Source organism: Artibeus jamaicensis, unplaced genomic scaffold (genome assembly GCF_021234435.1).
Source record: "Artibeus jamaicensis isolate MK-2021 breed Jamaican fruit bat unplaced genomic scaffold, CSHL_Jam_final contig_464, whole genome shotgun sequence".
Lineage (NCBI taxonomy): Eukaryota > Metazoa > Chordata > Mammalia > Chiroptera > Phyllostomidae > Artibeus > Artibeus jamaicensis.
This window is the reverse complement of record NW_026521842.1, coordinates 13735093-13759521: the sequence shown is the minus strand read 5'-3', so window position 1 is coordinate 13759521 and position 24429 is coordinate 13735093. Positions and strand designations below refer to the sequence as shown.

General features: G+C 51.3%; 1 protein-coding gene across 2 annotated transcripts; it reads right to left on the bottom strand.

Moving 5' to 3' along the window:
- Nucleotides 1–18: 18 nt before the first annotated feature.
- On the bottom strand, nucleotides 19–12589 carry CLEC18C (C-type lectin domain family 18 member C). Of its 2 annotated transcripts, XM_037154185.2 has the most exons (12): nucleotides 12219–12588; nucleotides 11531–11622; nucleotides 9105–9344; nucleotides 5824–5921; nucleotides 5311–5432; nucleotides 5029–5136; nucleotides 4310–4402; nucleotides 3840–3946; nucleotides 3131–3260; nucleotides 2757–2853; nucleotides 1781–1872; nucleotides 20–1296 (listed from the first exon to the last, which is right to left on the bottom strand). In XM_037154185.2, the coding sequence occupies exons 1-12, from the start codon at nucleotides 12355–12357 to the stop codon at nucleotides 1259–1261; spliced, it is 1356 nt and encodes a 451-aa protein (XP_037010080.2). In that variant the 5' UTR covers nucleotides 12358–12588; the 3' UTR covers nucleotides 20–1258. The 2 variants fall into 2 exon arrangements, with proteins under 2 accessions (XP_037010079.2, XP_037010080.2); XM_037154184.2 differs by lacking the exon at nucleotides 4310–4402 and having other exon boundaries at nucleotides 19–1296; nucleotides 12219–12589.
- Nucleotides 12590–24429: the final 11840 nt, after the last annotated feature.

Sequence of the window (24429 nt, the reverse complement as noted above, 5' to 3'; positions counted from 1 at the left end):
TTGCCCATTTTATTTTATTTATTTATTTTCTTATAGTTTACATACAATAAGATGCATTTATTTCAACTGTAAAATTTGATGAGTTTTTTTAAGGTTATGTTTATTTATTTCTAGAGAGAGGGGAAGGGAGGGAGAGAAACATCAATGTGTGGTTGCCTCTCACACACCCACCGCAGGGGACCTGGCCTGCAACCCAGGCACAGGCCCTGACCGGGAATCCGACTGGTGACCCTTCGGTTCAAAGGCCCATGCTCAGTCAACTGAACCACACCAGCTGGGCTTTTGCCCATTTTAAAATCATCGTCCTTAGGATCAGTTACTTTTCTGCCATGATTAGCCAGAGCTGTTTTTATCAGTTGCAGCTAAGACCTGTGACTGGCACTCTTCCCCCCACCCCACCCCACCATGGCCCCAGGCCACACTTCTACCTCCAACCAGCAAAGCAACTCAGGGTGCGTACACAGCAGCATGTAAGTGGGCTGTGGCACGTTATGGATGGTAGTGACAGTGCCTGCCTGGACCCTCTCACCACTGCAGGAAGCGGAGGGAGACGGGGCCAGCACACACCCTGGTGTAGATCATCACAAAGAAAGAAGAAGCACGTGGAGCAGGCATAAAGCTCAAAGGGAGAGGGTGCGAACAGAAACACAAGCCCACAGAGGCAGTGATGAGAGGAGCTGGAGCAAGACATCAGGGATGCAAATGAGGCTTCTGTATCTATGCATTATTCAGGAAGGAAGGGCACAAGGAAGCATCCAGAGGGCGGCCTGGGTCTCCCGTGGGTGAGCAGGGGGCTTGGTGGGCAGGAGGCACTGAGCTTCAGGCTCTCTCTGGTCCTCCAGGGTCATCCTGGCTCATCTGAATTCCCCTTCGAAATGAGCATCCACAAGTTTGTTCCATAACTTAGTTTAATCTTTTGTGGGCTGCATCCTGAGCTGCGAGCAACCTCCATCTGCCCCAGAGGGTCCAGCCCAGATGGAGGAGAGCGGTCTCGGTCTAGTCTGCCCCTGGCCTTGGCTCTTGTTTCACCACCTAATTGAGGCCCATCTCCCTGATCAGAAGCAGGCTGAGGGGCCCCAGGCTCCCCTTCCCCTCTGCTAGCCTCCCTACTGGCCCCTCCCCACTTCCTGCAAGGTCTGGGACCTCTTCAGATGTTGGGCTTGAGGTCCTGGCCTGGCCCTTGTTCCAGAGACATGGGCAAATCGGCAAGCAGGGCTGGTGCACCCAGGGAGAGGCAAGGGAGAGGCGTGGCAGAGTTTCAGGGCCCTGGGCCCCAGCGAGAAATGTGCTCCTGAGCTGGGAAGGAAGCAGAACAGAGCGAGGCTCAGTGGGGACCCTGCTGCACTTTGTCCAGAAGCACCTTTGGCTATGGTCCCGTGTAGCTCCAGACCCTCCCAGCGGGTGCTACTGGGAGCCAGCTCTGGGCTGGGCTTCCCCTCTGCCTCCCACCAGAGTTCACTGGGCTCTAGAGAGTCGGGTGACATTGAGGAGCCCAACAGGCCTCCCAGGAAGCAATTGCAGTGACAGGAGGAAGGGCCCTTGGAGAAAGCCTGGTCAGGCCGTGCGTTTAGTCCGGCCACTGTGTGAAGGCCACACTTGGTGAGGCTGGGCTCGCCTCCTCTCTCCAGGCCTCTGAGGTGCCCGCCTGGAGCAGGGCGTTCTCAGTGACCCTGTGTGCCCGGGCACTCTCCAGGCCTGCGGTCCGGATGTCCTGGCAGACTGCATGGGGCTGGCAGCCACCCCAGGGGACAAGGCCACAGGGCCGTGGGAGGGCCCTCACCAAACTGGCAGATGTAGCGGTTTCGGGTTTTACAGCGCTGGTCGTTCCAGTTGAAGGCGGCTGAGGCCTGCAGCTCCACACAGTTGCCAAACCTGCTGGGCCAAGATGTCAGGAGTGCGGGAGAGGCTTAACTCCTCCATTGCAGTAGGCCCCTTCGTCTAAGAGGCCTCAGTGCCTCTGTCCTGTGTATGGGGTTTCTGGGAGCCAGACCCAACCCAAGCTCCCTCCACTGCTCCCCAGACCACTGCAGCTCTCCCCAGGGGAGCCCAGAGATCTTGGCACACACCCTACCTGGGGCTGCAACTCCACCCACCCACTGCCAGTGCTCAGCCACACCAGCCAATGAGGGGAGAGCCCAGAACAGACATGCCCAGGTCCTCCCACCCAGCAGGGAGAGGTGTGCCTGAGCGCCAGACCAGTCTCACTGCCTGGAGGAAGTGGGCCAGGGGCACAGGTCTCGCTGCCGCCAAGGAGGTCGAGGGAGGGTTGGGTGAGATATTTGGAGTCCTTGGTGGCCACACAGCCTGACCACCTCCACCCCTATCACCCCTGCCCTAGGCATTCCTGTGACTTTGAAGACCAGGGCAGGGCCGTGTAACCAGAAGGCCCTCAGCACAGGCTGGTGGGTGGGTGGATGTTGTGTGAATGGGAGCAGGGGGACAGCTCCAGAACTCAGGAGTCGGTGCACTGATACAAACCCAAGGGTGCGGGGGGCATGGGTAATAGATGGAGGGGCCGTGGGTTCCCTTCTTGGGTTCCTTTTTTATGTGAACACCTGGAGGCCCAGGATGGGCCCCACCTCAGCACCCAGCTGGGCCCTGACTTCCTGGGCACCTGGCTATCTGGTGAGGCTCAGGCCCTGGAGGGCTCAGCCAGGCAGCAGGCCGGGTGGAGGTTCTTCGGTGGTGACTAGAAGCTTAGCGAGCAGACTCAGGGGAGAAGGTGGGCCCAGGGGAGGGGGGCACCCCAGACTCACCCCTGGTTGTCAGGCTGCCCAAAGGCAAAACTGGTGAAGGACTGGTGCTCCCCGGTGGACCAGCGGAAGGAGTCCTTAGAGGCCTTGTAGGTGAGCCCTGGGCCAGGGCAGCCAAGGTTGGCCCCACAACCCAGGAAAGGAGGACCCGAGCCCTGAGCCCGCGGCCTAAGGCCTGTCTGGTCCCAGCCCCCAAACCCCCTTCCCTGCTCTTCTGGCCCCCCTTGTGGTTTTCTCTTGCTTGGGCTCTCTCCCCAGGGAGGGGATTGCAGCCCTGACTCCCAGCCCTTGCCACACCCTCACTGTCAGCTGGGGGGGCTCTGGTTTCCCTGGCCCAGATTCCTGGAGCACCACGGGCATCCCAGCCCCACACTCACCGATCCAGAAGTTCCTGGTCTCAAAGTCGCTGTCGGTTACCTCGTTGGTTGTCTCCAAGCGGCCCAGGTAGAAGGCGAGGATGTCTTGTACTTTCTGGCTCTCAATCTGGGCGAGGACCCCGCCCTTTGCCTGCAACACCCGCTCTGGGTCATGCCGGCCGGGTCCCAGGTCTCAGGCCAGCCCTCCTGCCACCCCACGGTGGCCACAGACAACAGGTGGGGGTGCTGGGTCCTCATTGCCCCACCACAGCCTCCTGCCTCTTAGAGTGGGCCCCCCTCCCCACCCCAGGGGTCCAGACTGACAGCGCCCTGCCATTGGAAGGGTTTGTTTTACCTGCGCAGTGCCTTAAATATGTTTGATTTGGCTGCCAGCATTCATAAGTCTAGAGATGCCTATGAAAATCTGAATTTCTGGTTTTCCTAAAACACGCTCAAGTTCTGGCCTCCCCGAACCTGCTCACCACCAGCAGGTGGCGCTGAGTCGGGACAGTTCTTTAGATGGAGGTTGGTGGGCCTCATCCCTGGTCCCTCAGTGCATTAAGTGACCTCGTGGTTTCTATGGGCCTCTGAATGGACCCTGCTTTATGCTAATGATGAGAATCGGGTCAGAAGATGTCGAAGGAACCATCTCATAGTCCAGCATCCCTCCATTAAGACTCTTGCTTGAGACCCCAGGGGGACCCCTGGGAAGGCAGGGGTCAGCTGTTACCTGGCATTTCATCTTGGCTCCGTAATAGGTGTCTGCCTCTGAAGACACCATGAAGCAGTTCCCATCGATCCTCAAGTCACAGGAGTGGAAGGGGAAGTGTACCCTGGCTGGGGAGGGGGCAGCCTGAGTGTGTGTGTGTGTGGGGGGTCTCATGTCAGCGAGGTGAACCCGCCCACCCTGCCAGGGAGCGGAGCTCGAGGCGCCAGGCACGGAGCAGTGTTGTGCTGCTGGTAAGTGTGTAGCAACCAGCTCTCTGCCTCGAGTGAAATTTCTGATTTATAGCACTTGCCAATTTCTGTGGTGTAAATGCCCACACCACGGTTCATTTCAAGCTACTAATGTCATTGAACATGGACTTGGGAAGAGATGTGCAGGACAGGCAACCATGAGCAGGTCTGAGCCGGATCCGGCGCACCAGTGAGGGGTCCCGGGAGGGGCCGGACTTTTGGGGCTCTCAGGTCACGACTCACTGGCGCATTGGGCTCCCCCGTAGCCCACGTCGCAGACGCAGGAGCACTCCTCTTCCCGGAACCGGCCGTGCACGCACTGCACGCTGCACCGCACTGCCAGGAGGGCCAGGAAGAGACCGCACTCGGCACAGCCCCTGGGCCCCATGCTGCCCCTCCCAGGCCGAGGACGTGCAGGGACTGGCTGGCCACAGAGAGACCACCCCTCTGAGGGGCGGGACGCCACCACACGTGGCATCTTCCGTTTGACCTCGTTGTAGAGAGAAGCAAATTGGGGTTTGGGAGGTGACCTGCCCGTGGTCACAGCTGGGGAGGGGAGACCGTGGGAGAAGCATCCACCTCTGAGTCCTAATTCTGGCTTCCTCCCACTGCCCAGAGCCTGTGGGGCCGGTGGGGTTCCGTTCTGTGTCCCCTGCACAGCTCAGGGTCCGGCTGCCCGGCAGCACTCAGTGCACACGTGCCGCATAACCACATGCACTGTGCCGACCGGCATGTTCGTGGTCAGAGCCCCTCACACACTCCATGCTCCCTGGAAACTCACTCAGTGAGTGCGGTGTAGCCCCTGGACACACCACAGAAGTGTGTGTGTGTGTGCACAGGAGTGTGCCCATTGCACTCAGGCCCTCTGCACCCCCGGGGGGCTGCCTGCATGTGTGGGGGCCTGGACTCCCCTCACTGGGTCCCTCATGCTGTTGTGATCTGGAACCCCAGGTGTGCCTCACCTTGGCAGTACCTGCCCGTGTAGCCAGCAGGGCAGTGGCAGTGGCAGGTGCTGATGTTGAGATGCCCGTGGTTCCGGCAGCTCATGCGGCAGGGGTTCCTGGGGACCTCTGGCCAGATAAGGAGGGAACTCTGGAAGGAGGCCTCCGGGCAGGCCCTTCCTGGGTGCGGAGGCCCAGGGCTCCTGGGACTGCCCCTCAGGAGGCGGCCACCCTCCTCTCATCACCAGATCAAGTTCTCATACACCCACTGCCCAGAAGGAGGCAGGCAAGGTGGGCACTTACCACAGAGCCCCCCTGCATGGTCCCAGGCTTTGAAGCAACCTGAGACGCTGGCCGTGCAGAGCGAACACCAGGCGCCCTTCTTATAGGGGACAATCGTCTTCCCGTCGACCTCCCAGTTGCCTCTGTGAGAACAAGCACCAGAGGGCTGGAAGGGCCTGGCCTTGGGCCAGGCAGGGGTGGGCCTTGCTGCCTGCCCCAGTTGTCCCCGCAGCTCCTTCTGGCCCTGCCAGGGAGCCAGGGAGCTGGGTGAGACTGGGGGTTTCCTAGGAAAGAAAAGAGGACCTCCAAACTAAGACTGGGTCAATCCCTGAAGCTGGTAGTGCTTCCAGAAAGAGGCATCTGAGGAGACCACATTCTGCCACCTCTGCACCTGACTCCTGACCCCCTTCTGCCCTCTCTCACAGGGTGTGAACCAAGAGGTCAAGGCCTTCTGAGTGAGTGTGTGGGCATCTCCCCTAGGGTGAAAGTGCCCTGCCCACCTCAGCCCCAACAGGGCAGTGTGGTGGGGCTTACCCGGGGGAGTAGGCGCAGACAAAGGCTTCCATCTCAGCCTGGTGCCCAGAGCAGGGGTGTCGCCCGCAGCCCAGCTGGCTGGAGGTGGCCCACACAAGCTGCAGGAGACATAGGGGCTCAGAGATCCTATCAGGCCACTCCCACTGCCAGTCTTGGGCCAGCAGCACAGGTGATGGTCACCTGAGGAGGGAGGATATAGTTTTGGCCCCAAACCTGGTGGGCAGACAGCTCCCTCCCCTCCCTTGGGGCCTCAGGAGTAGCCACTGTGATGGGCAGGGCTACAGGATGGTTGGAAATAGTCTAGAAAGGCTTTCTGGGTGAGGTGAGGAGCAGCGGGGTGCAGATACCTGAAGGGAGGGGAAATTGTGGGTGGGTGGAGGAGAGTCGCAAAAGAAGGACTCGAATACGAGAGGCCTTGTGACAGATTGCAAAAACAGCCATGCCTTGCTTCAGCCACGTTTCTCGCTTCAGCCACACTTTTCACTTCAGCCCCCCCCCCCCTTAAAAGGACTGCATCAACAGATGCAGTCCTTTGCATCAACAGAAGGACTCTCTTTCCTCACCCCTGAGTCTGGCTGGCCCTGTGGCTTGCAGCAGAGGTGTATTGGGCTAGTTTGGAACCTAGGCTTCAGGAGACCCTGCAATTTGTACCCTCATAAAACCCCTCAAGCCACCACATGAGCAAGGCTCCTGGTGGGTGAGAGCCCTCCTAGGGCAGAGACAAGCCCGTTGGGTCCACGCTAGACAGCCCAGCATCTGGCCAACCCGGCAGCTGACTGGGGCTGCGTGACTGGGCCCGGCCCAGACCAGAAGAACTTCCCAGCTGCTCCCAACCCAAACTGCCCCTACAGAATGGTGAGATGCTAAATTTGGGGGTAGTGTGTGTTGTGCAACAAAAGCTAATGGATACAGGTCTTTAATAGTTTTCAAAACTTAGATCTAAAATCTTATAATCAGTGACAACTTGGAAATGAGAATGAATGGTCAAAACACAGGCAGAGCTCGGCACACTCCGGTAGCCACTAAAAATGGTAAGTATGAGGCAGGGAGAAGTGAACGTGTGGTCATATATATGTGCCCAGCAATTAAAGAATATACATTCTTTGCAGGAATTCATGGCATCCTTGCAAACCTTCACCCCTCACTAAACCACAGAGCAAGATTCATCCAGTACCAAAGAACCAATGTCCTGCAGGCCATGTTCCAATTCTGTGCAATACAATCTACAGTAAGCAATTTGGGAGTAAAGAAGAAAGCATAGTTTGGAAGTTTAAATACACATTTCAGAATCAAAGAAAACATCCTGATGAAAAACAGAACACACTGGGATCCTGAATGATGATGGAAACACTAAGTGTCAAAGCTCTTGGGATGCAGGTAGCAAAGTTTAGGGAGAAATCTACAGCTTTAAATGCATAAAGCAGAAATGAAAAAGACAAAACCGATGAGCTAAGAACCCAAATGAAGAATAGAAAAGAGAATAAGAGTAAATTGAATAAAATCAAAGAAAGAAAATAGTAAAAACATGAATGTTAGTGAAAAGCTAGCTACCAACTCATTTTTTCCATTACCAATTCATTTTTTTAGAATCTGAAATACTAAGAGTTCTAAACATCAAGATAAGAAATGACTACTGTTTATAACTAGCTCATAAAATAAAATTTGCAACAAAAATTTAAAAAATGAACAGTTATAACCAATAAATTGGAAAACATAAAATGGACAATTTCCTAGGAAATAGAATTTGGCAAAACTCTCTCTGGAAGAAAAGAGAAGATCTGAAATGATCTATGACCATTTCTAAAAGCTAGGTCTGTAATTAAAATCCATGCCTACATATACATACACAAAACAAACAAAAAAATAGAAGAAGACACAATAGTTCTAAAGGAGAGTGATAGCGACAGAGAATGAGGCAAAGCTCCAACCCATTTTATGAGGTCAGGATCACACTGCCATCACCCAGGTAAGGGCAGTATAGGAAAAGAAAATCAGAAGACAATTTCATTATCAAGTAATATTTAGCAAACCAAATCCAGCAATGAACACAACCAAAACAGCACACACACCGATCACATTATTCCACATCAAATGATGTGCAAAGTGGGCAGATACTCCAAGCATTTAACAAACAGTAGGTGATCAAAACAGATGCTGGGCTGGAGCAGAGAGGAAGGGAGGAAGAGAGAGAGAAACATGGACTTGTTTCACTTAGTTATGCCTTCATTGGTTGGTCTTGTGTGCCCCCGATCAGGAATGGACCTGCAACCTTGGTGTATCAGAACGATGCTCTAACCAACTGAGCTACCCCATCCCGGCAAAGAGTCATTTTTAGATATGTATACTTATTTATAGATAAAACTGCCCTGGCTGGTGTGGCTCAGTGGATTGAGTGCTGGCCTGCGAGCCCAAGGTTCCCTCCCAGTCAGGGCACGTGCCTGAATTGCGGTCCAGGTCCCCGGCGTGGGAGTGTGAGAGGCAGCCACGCCTTGATGTTTCTCTCCCTCTCTGTCTCTCTCCCTTCCCCTCTAAAAATGAATTTTAAAAATCTTTTAAAAAATTGTATGGTGTATGAACTTAGTTTAAAAACAATATGGGAGGGGCCCTGGTTTGCAGTGGGAGTGCAGGTGGGCAATCGCTCCGGCAGAGCCAAGGAGGCTTGCAGGCGCTGGATCTGTACGACCCAGCCCCTCCCCTTCCACTGGTGTCTGAGCGAGATGCGGGGCGCATGTGCACAAGGGGATCAGAACCCAGATTATGTGCATTTCTGCGAGACTTGTAATAGTGAACAAGTAAAAATAACCTAAATGCCTGTACATTTCAGTGTATTCGTAGTGCATCACCCATTTGGTATCTAGATCATGTAAGTCAGTCCTATAAGCTGGTCCGGAGTGATAATCATAAATGTAAGAGGAGACAGAGCACTACGTGAGAGTTAGTAATGAACGACCCGCCTGCACAAGTAGAAAGGGTAGAAAAACACCGTCACATGCAGTAAAGGTATGAAAACACGCCGGGGGTTTTGCCTGTTTTTCATCGTTTTTCTTAGCGCCTAAACAATGCCAGAGATAGAGGAAGAAAAACGAAAGAAGCGTGCTTGGAAACAGCCCATCAGGGGCGCTGTTACCTGATTTGTGTTTGAAATATGTCATATTTAAAGCTGAAAAGAGTAAAACCATGCAAATCGAAGAAAAAACAGCAGCTAATTTTAAGACAAACTCTAGTCACTCTGAGCTGACCCCCACAGCTCTGGAGCCTCAGAGCTGGTACCCCGGCCTCACCTGGGTGTAGTGGGTACAGGTGGCATTGTGGGCACACTCGGCTGCTGCATGGCTGTACCACTGGCCCTCTTCAAACCACAGGCCCACCACCTGGACAAAGGATGCGGAGCCCACAGGCAGCAGCTGCACATTCCAGCCCATGTGTGCACTGGCTCGGTGGGTGGGCCCCAGGTTTGGGGCTGGGCGGCCACAGAGGGCAGCCCTGGCCTGAGCCTGTTGGGCCAGGTTCTCACTCCAGTCCTGGGGGAGATATAAACAGAGGCATCAGCGGGGCCCTCTCCTGCCATCTCCCGCATGTTCCCAGGACGGCTAGTTCTGCAAAGAGAGCCCTGGGCCAGGTGTCCTGCTTGGCTGCTCTGGGCGGGGGTTTACCCACTTTGCCAGGGCCAGGGGAGGCCAGACAGGACCTGCATGAAGCTCTCCAAGGCGCACTGGGAAACCCCTGGGTGCTGTCTAGACCCCCAGCCTAGGGCTTGCTCCACCCTGGCTTCGAGCTTCCATCCTTCTGGCTCCTGTGGGGGCACCCTGTGGCCCTGACCGTGGCACCACCCCCCTGAGCAGGACAGGGGCTCTGGGGGGTGCAGTGCCAGTCCCAGCATTGGGATGAGTTTCTGCAGTAATTTTCCCACCTGGTAGTGTGAGCCCTGGGCAGTGCCCAAGCCTCCCACACGGGCTCTGTGTGTGCTGTCCACTACACCTGGTCCTGGCTATTGTCAGAAAGGCCCAGCGGCTCCCCCTCCGCTTCCCTTTGATACCAAAAGCTGCAGCAGCCCTGCTTCTGTATCCCATCCCCCCACCCCGGCCGTGGGGTATTAGGGTGCCAACAGGAAAGGAGGACTGGCGAGGGTGGTAGAAGTCCTGGGCTCCAGTGTCCTGGTGCTGGACAGCAGAGTTCCCCGGGGGCAGGTCTAATCTGCTCTCGCTTCCCAGGCATGAGCTGGCTTCCCCCTGGCCCCACCCAGCAGCACCCACTTCGGAAACAAAGCCCTCTGTAGTCAGGATAACATGCATTGCCCCACCTCCATGCCCTGGGCCAGCCTGGCCACCTCATTACGCTGTGTGACCTCCAGCAGTCCCCTAATATCCATGAGACTGCACGGCCTCATCTGTAAAATGGGGACACCGAGGTACTAATAAGCTAAGATTGCCGTGAGATTTCAACAGATACAGGGACCCTGGCTGGTGTAGCTCAGTGGATTGAGCACGGGCCTGCCAACCAGACAATCGCAGTTCGATTCCCAGTCAGGGCACATGCTGGGGTTGCAGGCCGGTTCCCTGCAGGCCACTTCCCAGCAGGCGATGCACGAAAGGCAACCATACATTGATGTTTCTCTCCCTCTCTCCTTCCCTTCCCCTCTAAAGATAAATAAATAAAAAATCTTAAAATTAAAAAAAAAAAAAAAAAAACCAGATACAGGGAGGCAAGTGCTGTGCCTGGGGTCAGGCCCTGGGCAGGGGCCACAGTGACTTCACCGCTGATGAAACCTGGAGCTGGGGCCCCTTGGCAGCCTGAACCACCCCAGGGCTTCAGCCCCACTGGACAAAAGCCCAAGGAGCCTCCAGGGGTGCCCAGGGCCAAAGTCACAGGCATGAGGGAGGCAAGCAGGGACTTCATTTTCGGGGACTTAATTTGCACCTTTTATAGAATGCCGTTTTCTAAGGTTTTTGCTGACCAGCTGATTGGGAGCTCCTCTGCACCAGAGGCTGGGCCTGGGAATGTGGGGAGGGAGAGTGGGAGCCAGGACCTGGGCCTGAAGGAGGGGCAGGGCTGCTGCAGAGCAGGAAGAGGGGGAGAAGTGACCCCTCCTGTCAGCCTGTCCTGCCCCCACTCGTGGGAAACTGCCCTGGAAGCTCCCAAGGTCGTCAGCGCTCAGCCAGCCTCAGAGGAGTTTGTGGGAGGCAGCCATGGGGAACCCTGCTGCCCCAGCCTGTCCCTCCCTTTTTCCCGGGCTGTTCACATGGCTTGGGGCTGCTGGGGTCCCATACTATGGGGGCAGGGTTTCTGGGCCCCATGCTGGGACCTCCAGTTGCAAAGCCTCAATCAGGGGTGATGGGAAACCCACCTGCTCTGGCCCCAGCGTATGAGCAGGGAATTTGGAGGAGCCCCTCCCAGTCGCCCACACAAACCCATGGAGAAACACCGGGTCCTGGTCCCACACAGGCCCCTCCTGGTCCCAGCCCCTCTGTCCTGCTGGGAATCCTTTGTGAAGCTCCTTCTGTGCCTCTGGTCTCCAGGACAACGGGGATGGGATGTGAGGAAAGGCCAAAGGACTGCCTTCTGGGAAGCAGGAGACTGTGGAGCCCCCCAGCCACCAGACTGGGTCCCCTCTGTGGGCTAGGTGACCTGGTGCCCATGTAGCCTCCTGAGTCCACTTCAGGGCTGCCCCTCCAGCTGCCCCCTCTGGAACCCTGGCTGGGGCACTCACCATTCTCCGCATGTTGGCCGCAGGGGGGTGCACCCGGCTGCGCAGGCGGTTGTGCAGCGAGAGGAGCAGGAAACTCTCCTTCCTGCTCAGGGCTGGGGTGGGAGACAAGGTCAGGCCCGCCTGAGCAGTGGGACTTGGGCCCGTCTCCTGGGTGGTGAAGCGGGGGTCACCACGTCAAGATGAGAATTCAATTCTGCCCTTAGGAAACAAGATCTGAGGCGGGACAGGAGGATGGTGTGCATGTGCAGGAGGGTCTGGAGCAGAGGGATGGGGGAGACCAAGAGGTGGAGAAGTCAGTCGTGCTGGGAGAGGGACAGGTGTAAAGGAGCTTGGGCGAGAGCTGGGGTGGGCGAGAGAGAGCCGGGAATAGGGGCTGGGGGTTGGCTGTGAGGAGGGGGCCAGCCCTGGGCTTGCAGAAGTCCAGGGGCTCCTCTCGTCCAGTTTGTCCCTCCTGGGGCCCCAGCTGCAAACTCCAGGCTGTATTCCTTCTTGACCTCCCAGCCTGGGCCCACTCCCCTTCCAGCCCAGCCTCCCCAGTGGGTCTGAGCCCCGAGACTGTCCGAGGGTCGCTCTTTAAAGCACACCAGCATGTTCAGGGCTCAGGCCTAGAGCTAGCTTCCAGAAGCCCCCTTGCTCCCCTCTGCAGAGGTCATAGCTCCTCCACCTCTTCTGACCCGGGACCCCTTACCTCCAGATATTGGGGCCTGCTCCTCCCACAGCTGGGGTGGCTGCACCTCTGCCCAGGCCACGCCAAGGAGAGCCAGGAGCACAGGCAGGAGGCCAGGCCAGCGGCCCCCCAGCCCAGGGGAGGGCTCCAGCCGTAGCATGGGGCCTGTAGGATGATCCAGGAGCAGCCTGGCTCAGCCGTCCAGCGTCCAGCTAGCTTCACAGGCTAGATGGGAGCTATTCACAATCTCAAGGAGTCAGGCTGGGCTGGCAGACAAAAGGAGGAGGCTGGTGAGTAAGCAGTGCGTCCAAAACAGCCTCCCATCCAGGCTGGCATGAAAAAAGACCGATAGCTGCAATCCAGGCTGCCCCGCCCCACAGCCGCCCTACAAACCAAGTGGTGTGCACTGACCCCGTGGCCCCTGCTAATCATTGCAGGATTATTAGAGCCCTCGGGGAGCCCTTGGAGACCTTGCTGATTGGCCCACAAACATTCCAGGGCTGGGGATTAACAAATGGTGGCCATGCCCTGGCTGGGACAGTGTCCTTCAGGTCCGTCAGTGGCTTTGACTCTCAGCCCCAAACCCAGGCAGGAGGCGGGGGCCACAGCCGTGTGCCCTGTGGGCGGGCAGGAACTGGGCAATACCCCAGGGGAACACTTCCCTTTCTTGGGAAGCTGGACCCAACCCCCAGCCATGAATTAAACATGGGCAGGAGGTAACTGCACACCAGACAGGTGCCACCGGTAGGTGGGGGCACAGGGGCCGAGGCTGTAGGGAAGTGGGCAGGGGCTGCACCTGTGGGAGGAAAAGGGTGTAGGACAGTCTGGCGGGCGTGTGGGTGGCTGGGCCCCCCCACTGGTTCTCCCCCACCCCCTCCCACCAGACTGCAGGCCAGGAGAGGGCTAGGCCAGCGGGAGGAGAGCATGTGACACCCTTGACTGACTCCAGTCCTGCTGGGAACAGGTCGGCCTCCAGACAAACAGGCGGCGTAGTTGGGGGCCTCGAATTGCCATGGTGCTCTGGGCCTGGCCATGGCCTATGCAATCCCACCAGAGTCTGCTGAAGCAGATCTGTGCTCATATTTCTTAGAGAATGCAAGGCTGTCTTGCAGGCCACAGGTGAACATCCACCTTCCCCACAGGGCAGATCAGAGACTGCTTGGCTGTGTCAAAAGACAGCTGGGCAAGCTGGCTGCTTTTCCTTGGGGTTTGTATGTCCCCTGACCCCTAGGCTGGCACCCTCTTGGAGCTGAGTGTCAACTTCCTGGAAGCTCTGCTGAGATGCAAATGGGCTTGCTTGTCTTTTTGAAAAAAACATTGATGGAACACAGAGGTCACTGTGGGTACTGGGGAGTGGAGCAGAGCCAGGCACAAGGACCCCTGAGCCAGCCTGGGTTGCCAGCCCCCCACCTCAGGCCTCAGGGGCTTCTAGTCCCTCAAATGTGTGCAGCCTCTAACAGACAACCTCTAACTTATCCCATCTGGATCCCAGCACTGCTTAATGATAGCCACCTTTTTCTATGGAGCTTACACATCATGTTTAGGTGTGTGAGTTCGTGTTAGTTGCCATGACAAGCCTGTGCAGTTGTAGTGCCTGTTTTATAGATGAGAAAGCTCAGTGTGTCTAAGGCACCTGCCTAGGGCCATCCAACAAGCACATGGCGCGTGCCAGCTGGTACAGGGCCCTGACCCCATGCTCCCCGACACTGGTGCTGACCGCTGCACTGCGTGTCTTGGCCCCTGAGTCCCATTTCCACAGCCCTGCTCCATGGTAACAAAAGACCCAGTCCCTGCCTCTGGGCTTTGGTGGTGAATGTGGCTAGTTCTTCCGTAGCACGATGCAGACACTTGAGACAGGCAGTAGGAAAACGTATTTTGGGACCTGGAGTGGAGCGACTTTTGAGGGGCCCTGGCTCACACTGCAGGAGGGTCAGGGTGAGCTCAGCGTGGGGAGCAGCTGAGTGGATAAAACACCAGGCCAGACACCTGAGGGCCTAGGTTCTGACCCAGGATCTGCATGACACTGAAAGTGTCCCACCCTGGGCCTCAGTGTCCAGTGGTGTAGCAGGGGTGACAGCCCCTGCTGGGCTCCCTAACCAGGCACCTGGGATGTTGCATCCAGTTTTCATGCTGTTTCCTCACGGGCCCAGACTTTTCACAGGAGCCTGCAGTGTGGTTGGGGTGGGTTTTGAGAGTGGTTGTCCCCTTTCTTGCAAGGCAGACTTCCCTGATAAGCAACCTCTCTTCTTATTTTTGTCAGCACAGATTTGCTTTATTTGTTCTGAACTTCATACAAACAGACCCACATGCTTTCAGGCCTGGATGCCTTTGCTCCACATGATGTCGGTGAGATTCACGCATGTTGTTGCCTGTATCAGCAGGCCGTTTTTGTTTTTTTTGTTTGTTTGTCATCCATTGCTGGTAGTATTTCATATTTTCATTCTCCTATTGATAAACATGTGAACTCTCATGTGCCCCCAACCGGGGAGCTGGCCCCAACCCAGGCAGGTATACTGACTGGGAATTGAACTGGCAACTTTTCAGTTCACAGGCTGGCACTCAATCCATTGAGCCACACCCATCAGGCTTTAAGCTTTTATTATCAATAAAGTTGCTATAACTATGATTGTAAAATTAAAAAAAATTTTTTTAATCAACACCTAAAAAAAAAGAAAAGACAAAATTACCCAAAATCAGGAAGAAAGGAGGGACATCATCACAACTGATAATACAGACATCAAAAATGTTGTAAGGAAATATTAAGAACAACTTTATATCAAGAAAACAAACAACATAAGCACAATGGCCAAATTTCTAGAAACATAAATGACCAAAATTGACTCAGGAAGAAATAGGAAATTCGAGTAGACATATCATGATAAAATAAATTAAATGAGTGATTAAAATTTTTTCCACAAAGAAAAACTGAGGCGTGAATGGCTTTCCTGGTGAATTCTATCAAATATTTAAGGAAGGAATAATGCCAATCATACATAAACTTTTTGGAAAGCAGAAGAGGAGGAGGAGTATTGACCAACCTGTTCTACAAGGTCAGCATTGTCCTGACCCCAAACTGGACAAAGATATCACAAGAAAAGAAATCTGTAGATCAACATCCCTCATGAATATAGACACGAAAACCTTCAATGTGATGCTATAAAACCTAATCTGGCAACATATAATGAGGAGTAAACACCATGACCAGGTAGGATTTATCCCAGGAATGCAAGGTTGGTTTTAACATTTAAAAATCAATGAATGTAATGTATTATATTCATAAAACAAAGGACAAGTGATCTTCTCAAAGACACAAAAGAAGCATTTGATAAAATCGCGAACCTTTTCCTTATGAACATTCTCAACACACTAGCAATAGAAAAGAAAACCCTCACCCTGATAGAGGGCCCCTGTGATGGGCGGAACTGCGGTTGCCTCGCCTGCCCAGTTTCTTGGTTGAAGCACTGGTCCCAGTGTCTCAGAATGTGACTACATTTGGAGATAGAGTCTTTAAAGAGGTAACTAAGGCCCGGGCTTGTGTGGCTCAGTGGATTGAGCGCTGGCCTGTGAACTAAAATGTCACCAGTTTGATTTTTGGTCAGGGCACACGCCTGTATTGCTGGCCAGGTCCCTGGCAGGGGCATGTGAGAGGCAACTGATCCATGTTTTTCATGCACATTGGTGTTTCTCTCCCTCCCTTTCTCCCTCCCTCCTCCTCTCTCTAAAAAATAAAGTAAATTCATTTAAAAAAGAGAAGTAAACAAGGTTAAAGAAAGCCATTGGGTTGGGCTCTAACCCAGCATGACTGGTGCCCTTCTAAGAAAGAAGAAGAGCTAGGACACAGACACGCAGAGAGAAGTCCGTGTGGGGGCACAGGGAGAGGGTGGCCGTCTATAAGCCTCAGATAAAGACCCTCAGGAGAAACCCACCCTGTTGACACCTCGATCTTGGCTATCCAGCCCCCAGAACCGTGAGTAAATAGAATTCTGTTGTTGAAGCCACCCCGTCTGTGGTAGCCTTGTTACGGGGGCCCTAGAAAACTAACGTAGCCCCTGTTAAAACTCTGCAGCTAACCTCGCACCTGATGGTGAAAGATGAAGATTAGGAACAGGGCGAGGGTGTCTACTCTCCCCACTTCCACGCAACACTGTACCGTAGAATGTGCGATTAGTGCAACAAGCGAAGAAAAATTAAAGGCACCCAGATTAGAAATGAAAAAGTAGAACTGTCTTTATTTGAGTATGAAATGGCCCTGTATACAGAAAATCCTAAGGAATTTTTTTTCAAAACCTACTAGAACAAAGGACTCAGGATACAAAATATATGTACAAAAATAAATTGTTTTTCTATAAACTAGTAATGAGCAAACTAAAAATGAAACTGAGAAAACAATTTCATTCAAAATGACATTAAACAAATAAGACATGAACACATAAGACTATAAAACATTACTGAGAGAAATTAAAGAAGATCAAAATAAATGGAGAGACATTCCACACTCCTGATTGGAAGACTCAATATTGTAAAGATGGCGATTATTCCCAGATTCATCTACCAATTCAGTGCAATTCCTATCAAAATCCCACAGCCTTAAAAAAAAAAAAAAAGAAGTGGATCCTAAAATGTTTGTAGAAAGGCAAAGGAATTAGAATAACCAAAACAATTTCGAAAAAAAAATTGGAAAACTTATACTACCCGATTTCAAAGGTTGCATGAAAATATAATAATCACAACCATATGGTATGGAGAAAGGATAAATGTATAGATTAAGGGAACAGAATAGACATCTAGAAATAAATGGTTAAATTTATGATCAATTGACTTTTGACAAAGGTTCCAAGACAACTCAATGGAGAAAGGATAATCTTTTCAACAAACAGCTCTGGGACAATTGGATGTCCACATGAAAAAGCGTGAATTTACACAGTGATATATTGCTATATATTACGGATGATATATTACTTCATACCACCCACAAAACATATTTCAAGTGGGTCACAGATATGCATATAAGAACTAGAACTATAAAAGATCCAGGGAAAATAATAGGAGAAAATCTTTGTGAACTTGGGTTAGGCAAAGATTTTTTTTGGATCTGACATCAAAAGCACAATTCACAAAACAAAAAATTGATAAAATAGATTTCATAAAAATTAAAAACTTTTGGCTGTTAAAAGACACCACTATATCCCTGGCTGGTGTAGCTCAGTGGATTGAGCACGGGCCTGCGAATCAGAGGAACGCGGTTCAATTCCCAGTCAGGGCACATGCTTGGGTTGCAGGCTGGTTCCCTGAAGGCCAGTTCCCAGCAGGGGATGCATGAAAGGCAACCATACATTGATGTTTCTCTCTCTCTTTCTCCTTCCCCTCTAAAGATAAATAAATAAATAAAATCTTTAAAAAAAAGACACCACTATGAAAATGAAAAGGTAAGTCACACGTTAAGAGAAAATATTTACAGATCATATATCTGAAAAAGGATTTACATACACCACACAGAACTCTTTCAACTAAATAATGAGAAGACAAACAACCAGTTAAAAACAGGTGAAAGATTTTAGTAGACATTTCACAAAAAAAGATGTAAGCGCGTGAAAAGGTAGAACTTCCCCAATCTGGCAAAGGAAATAGACTTCCAGGAAATCCAGGAAGCTCAGAGAGTCCCAAAGAAGTTGGAGCCAAGGAAGAACACACCAAGGCACATCATAATTACATTAGCCAAGATTAAAATGAAGGAGAGAATTCTAGAAGTAGCAAGAGATAAAGGGACAGTCACCTACAAAGGAGTTCCTATCAGACTGTCAGCTGATTTCTCAAAAGAGACCTTACAGGCAAGAAGGGGATGGAAGGAAGTATTCCAAGTCATGAAAGGCAAGGACCTACATCCAAGATTGCTCTATCCAGCAAAGCTTTTATTTAGAATGGAAGGGCAGATAATGTGCTTCTCAGATAAGATCAAATTCAAGGAGTTCACCATCACCAAGCCCTTATTATATGGAATGTTAAAGAAACTTATCTAAGAAAAAGAAGATAAAAAATATGAACAGCGAAAGAACAGCAAACTCACAGTTACTAACAACCACACCTAAAACAAAAGCAAACTAAGAGGACAGCTAGATCAGGAGCAGAACCATAGAAATGAAGATCACGTGGAGGGTTAGCAACAGGGGAGTGGGAGAAGGAGAAGGGGGGAGAAGGTACAGAAAATAAGTAGCATAGATGGTGGGGAGAAAATAGATGGGGGGAGAAGAGTAGTGTGGGAAATGTAGAAGCTAAAGAACTTATGACACATGGGCATGAACTAAAGGGGGGAGTGTGGGGGGAGGCGTTGTGCAGGGTGGAGGGGAATGAAAGAGGGGGGAAATGGGACAACTATAATGGCATAACTAATAAGATATATTAAAAAAGAAAAGGTGCTATATGTCATTAGTCATTAAGGAAATGGAAATTGAAACCACAATGAGGCGCCATTATATGCCCCGTGAAATGACTGTGGTCCACAAGTCTGACATCACCAAGCTTTAGTGAGAGGTGGTACAGTTGGAACCTGCATATATTGCTGGTGACAATGTGGAATTGTACAGCTACTTTGGAAAACAACTTGGCAGTTTTTTAAAAAGTTAAATGTATACTTACCCTAAAACCCAGAAACTCCACTTTTAGTTACCTGCCCAGGAGAAGTAGACACACATGTTCACACAGACGTGCACATATGACCACGGCAGCACCCTGCATAGCAGCCCAAGGCTGGAAACATCCCCACCGTCCACCGGAACTGATAGATGGTGGTAGATCCATGTCGTGGAATATCATTCGGCAATGGAAAGGGACAAAACTTCCCCCAGCTTGACTGAGATACAGCTGGCAGGAAAAGGAACAAACTCCGTCCGTGCTGCATCGTGAATGAACTGCAAATGCCTTTGCCTAAGAGCATGAAGTCAGACACAAAAGGTGACACACTGTATCATCCCATTTATGGGAAATTTCTAGAAAGGCACACCTCTAGAGCAGAAAGCAGATCAGTGTTTGGCTGGGGCTGGGAGTAGGGACCGACTATAAAAATGCATGAGAGAGCTTTTCGCAGTGATAAAAATGTTCTGAACCTGAATTGTGGTGATGGTCACACGACGGTGTAAATTGATTAACAATTACTTAACTGCACATAGACTACGGGTGAATTTCATGGCGTGTAAAATATATCCCAATGCAGCTGTTTACAATACAAACAAATGTAGGAAACACTAGCCAACTCATTTCATGAGTCCAGTAATGCACTCACACGAAAACCAAAAATATTATAAGAAATATATAGGATTAAGTATATTGATGTCTACTATGTACTTTGAAATGAACCCAAACCAAGAGAGATTAAAAGATGGACATGGGGATGAATAGATGAATAAAAATTTGTGATAAAGGATGTTTAGTAAAATGGTAGAATCAAATTCTTTCAACTTTGCAGTATATTTGAAATCATTAAAAATGAAATGGGAGAAAGACAATGTAATTCTAATGCATGGCATGGTTCAGTTGAGAGTAACTTTTATAAAGTCAAACAATGTAAACCATAAGGATGTAATCCAAAAAGAAAAAACAAAGTTAAAAAATAGGTGGCAAGTGAGGGGAATGAGGGAGTGTGTAGTGTGAGAGCGAAATCATCTTCCACTTCAGTACAGAATATCTGAGCACTTGAATGCATTCCAATCAGACCGGACCGGCTGCGAAGTCACGCTCTCGAGCCGCCGCAACAATCCCCTTCGTCTTGGACTCTGAGGGGTTTGCGTCCAATGATGCCCCACATCCAAGTGTCTGAGGGTCCCTAGCTCCAGAGCCTCTCATGGGAAGGGCAGTAGGAGGGAAAGGTCACATCCCTCTTTACAAGGCTGCACCAAAGGAGCTGCCTTCAGTCCTTCCATTGTCACAGGGGCCACACTGAGCATCACCTCTCAGGGGAGAGGATTTTATTAAGTCAGACGGAGGTTTCTCACTAATCCTGCATAGTGCACTACTGCGTAGGAGGGGCCCCCTAACCCAGGAAACCTCAATTCATATGACACAGCGCCACCTACAGGTCAATTAACAAGGCCAAAGGCCGTAGATGAACCTGATCCCTTGAGGCCACTAGAGCCTTAGCCCCATTTCACAGACAGGCAAACAGAGCTTTGGCTCTTCACTTTTCCCAATTTGCTTCATCATCTATTAAATGCCAGGCATTTTGCTAGGTGCTGGGGTTTTAAAGAAGCCAAGTCCTCATCAGAAGGATTTACAAAACCAGTAGGGGAGAAAAACGACGTGGAAATGGTGCACTGGGGACACGGAAAGGAGGCCAGCAGTATTCTGGGAGGAAAAGCCTCACTGACGAGGAGGTAGTGGCCTTGGGCCGAGGCTTCAAAATTCTGGAGGCGTCCGCCAGGCCGACGGGAGGGGTTGAGTGGGGTCATTGACTGCGGGCCTCTGAATGATCCCACCAGCGCAGCACAACAGGCACCCAGCAGGGCATCCTGGTGAGCACAGGCGGGTCTAGCTGCCCCGGGGGCAGAGGATGACCCCCGCGTCAGGCGCCAGCTCCGCGCAGCGCACTGTGTCTGCCCTGATTAAGATTCTGAGCACTGCCTTCCTCACCAGGGGTCCCGTGAGGGCGCTGAGCCAGTATATTACCTGACTTGTTTTAGAAAACGCCCGCAGAGTGAGGATGGGGTGACCTGAGTGAGCACCGGGAAAACCATTTAAGAGATGATCATCACAGCAAGGGATGCTAACTCTGAACTCCAGGTGCCGGGCGGCGTGGGGGCAGAGAGGTCCCGAGAGAGGAGGGAAGTGGAGGAGGCCAGGGGAACTGGAGGCGCAGGGAGAAGCCATCGGAGGTGATCTGATGACTCTCAGGATTCTGGGCTCTTCATCAACTGGAAATAGTAAAGGAGTAGATTTGGAAGACGAGGCCGTTCTTGACATGTTAGCCTGTGGGGCTCCCACAGGTAGCTGCTCAAATATTAGTAGACAAGCAGAATAAAGATCATTGACTTCAAGGTTTGCAGTAGGTGAAAGAATTCCTTAAGGACATGTAGGCCTTGGTTTCATAATTCCTGTATAACGACATATTGAAAGACCCTGTATGTGAGGTGCACAAAGGCTGCATGACAAACCAGCCCAAACAGTGCCTTACAACAGCCATTTGGTCTCATGCTCACGCGCCGGCCGGTGACTGTGGTTTGGCTGGGCAGCTCTCTTTCAGGGTGTGGGTCGGGGCTTAGCTGCAGGCAGATTTTCAGGTCTGTTTCATGCATCTCTCATCCTCCATGATACAGTGCTCTGAGTACGATGCCCTGATCTTCTCATGGCGGATGGCAAGAGTCCACAGGGCTAATGAAAATGCACAATGCCTCTTAAGGCCTTGCTCCACATTTGCCCACCTTTGAAAAAAGTCATAGCGGTCTTGGCTGGTGTGGTTCAGTATGTTGAGTGCCAGCCTTTGAACCAAAAGGTTACCAGTTTGATTCCCAGTCAGGGCACATGCCTGGGATTCAGGCCGGGGCCCTGGTTGGGGGTGGATCAGAGGAGACTGGTGTTTCTCTCCCTCTCTTTCTCCCTACTTCCCCACTCTCTAAGAAAAGAAATAAAATTTGGGAGAAAAAAAAGTCATAGTAGCTTAGTTGGTGGGGGTTTCATGACACAAAGTTAAAGGTTGCCAGTTTGATTCCAGGTCAGGGCACCTGCCTGGGTTATGGATTTGGTTCTCGGTCAGGGCGTGTCTGAGAGGCATCTGGTCGATGTTTCTTGGCTTCTTTTTCTCCCTTCCTTCCCCTCTCTCTAAAAATAAATAAATAAATTGTTATTAAACAAATTGCCATACAGATGGCTGAAGCCAACTGATTTTAGTAGGACAAAAATACACTCCAGCCCTTCCACGCACTGCTGTGAGGTCACACAGCGGATGCAATGAGCAATTGAAAACAACATCAATCTACCACAGCTAGTTCGAGCTCCTTCCACTGTCTGTCCTTCTCTGTCTCTCTGTTTCCGGTCACTGGGTCAGCTCAGCCTCAGAGGCCCTCCTGGCCACCTGTTCTCTGGTAAACCAAAAAGAGCGTTGGATTCAGATATATCATCCTGGCTTCGTTTCCAGACCTTCCCACGAGCTGTGTGATCTTGGGAAAGTCATGTTCCATCTGAGTGTGCATCATCTACCAAAACCTCACCTGGTACGACTGTCGTAAAGATGGGATGGGACACCGTATGAGGGAAACCCGTGTCCTGCCTAAAGCACGCTCTTTGAGAACCAGCTGAAGTCGCCCCTCATCCGGAAAGCTTTAAATGACTCTCATTTCTCCTTCAGACTCTTAACAGTTATCCAGTGGTCTCGAGATACAAGTTCCTGGAAAGTCCTCAGAAGTACTGCTCTGTCCTTCAGCCTTGTTGATTTCCCTCCATTCCGAGGGCCTTCTTTTCAATCTCCCAGGTGATTCTATTGCATTAGAGTCTCTACCACACTACTTAGCACTAACACAAATAGTTCACTATTTCATGTGTTATAGACTTAGATGTGAGTCCTGGTTTTTATTACTTGCAACCTGAGAATGCATTTCTCTAAGCCTCATTTTCCTCACCGGTGAATCAGGGATATTCTCATATCTGTTACACCATTTTCGTGACATTTCGGTGAGGTAGTACAGCCAGGGCATTCGGCACACGCCTGGCACAGTAGCTGTTGCAGTGTTACTCTGTCTTACCCGGTCTGTGTGAAATAGTTCTACAGCACCCAGCCTGGTATTGAGCCCCCAGCAGGTGTCTTACCACATACACACACTATGATTTGTGGATGAGGGTGACTGTCGCAGGAGCACGGGCTGCTTCTCATGGATAATGTTTTGAAATCTTCCCACGGGTATGGCCAAGTATGCACATATATCCTGTTTCCCACATTAACCTGGACTCACAGGTACGTGACTGTCAGGTTTTCAGCAGGAAGTCTGCTGTGAAGCAGGATGTTGAACGCAGTGACAGATAATAACTTCGGAAGGAGGAAGGCAGGCTCTCTCTAGCCAGGCCATCACTGCATGGAGAGTAATGTGATGCCAGTGTCTACTTTAACTCGGTTTTAAACTTGGTAACACAGGAATCAACAGTTTTATTTATGAGGCTTTCCTTTTGTGTTGACATGTACTAAACTGAGTTACTGAAGATGAAGAATATTTCACAGGCAGGCATGGCAAGAGTAATTAAAGTGTCTGTTTATTCATTCACAAACCTAGTAACACAAAAAGAAAATCTGAACTGAAATCTGCCCTGACAGAAATACAGCCCACAACGTTAATGCCATGTTCATGGAGGGCAGACGTGCTCGGTCACCCCGTGTGCCTAACGTCAGTCACCAGGGCTCTTGAGGAAAGGTCCCAGTTACCTAAGTGCCTCAGATGTCTTCAGGACCACCAGCTAACGCTGCACAGGGACAGAAAGGGCTGAACACAAGTGCACATTTACACATGCAAAGAATGCATCACAGCACTTTACAGTAACTACAGTGGCGCTTTGATACATCCCAAGAGTTGACCAGAGAGGAAAGTGTCAACTGTGCTGCTTAGAACACCCTTCACTGAGACAGGCTTAGAACACCGGGGTGTTCAGGCAGCTTTCGTCCCCCCACACCCACCTGTTCTGGGGAGGGAGGGGCTGAGTGAGGTGATAGGAACCCTCAGACTGAAACGGAGTTTCTTTTTTGGCCTTCCTCTCTCTGCCCACCATGTGACATTCTCACGTGTAAGGCACGAGAACCTGGTGTGGAGAAAAGATGTGCTCCAAGCCCCAGTTCTTGGTGTGCAAAGGAATTCCTGGCTTAGCTCTTTTGAAACAGATGCTAAAAATATCCTTCCCACCTCTTGTATTTACTGTCCTTAAGGACAGAAAAAGGAGAAGGCAGAAGTTTTACAAGAGATAAAAATAGCCACATCTAGATAGCATGACAAAATGGCCCATAGAAATGTATAACTCTTCAAGGGATGCTTTGCTCTGAGAAGTCTGGAATCTCACAAGGAATAACTCTGACATTTTATGGAAAAGAACAGCCAAAAACGTAACACACTCCATGCTCTTAAAATAGTGCACTGGTGCTTATGAGAGCCTACGAAGTATAAGTTAACATTGACAATGAAATAAGTTTTAGGACTTAGCATTTTAAAGTGGAGGCCAAAGCCCTGGCTGGTGTAGCTCAGCGGATTGAGCACAGGCCTTCGAACCAGAG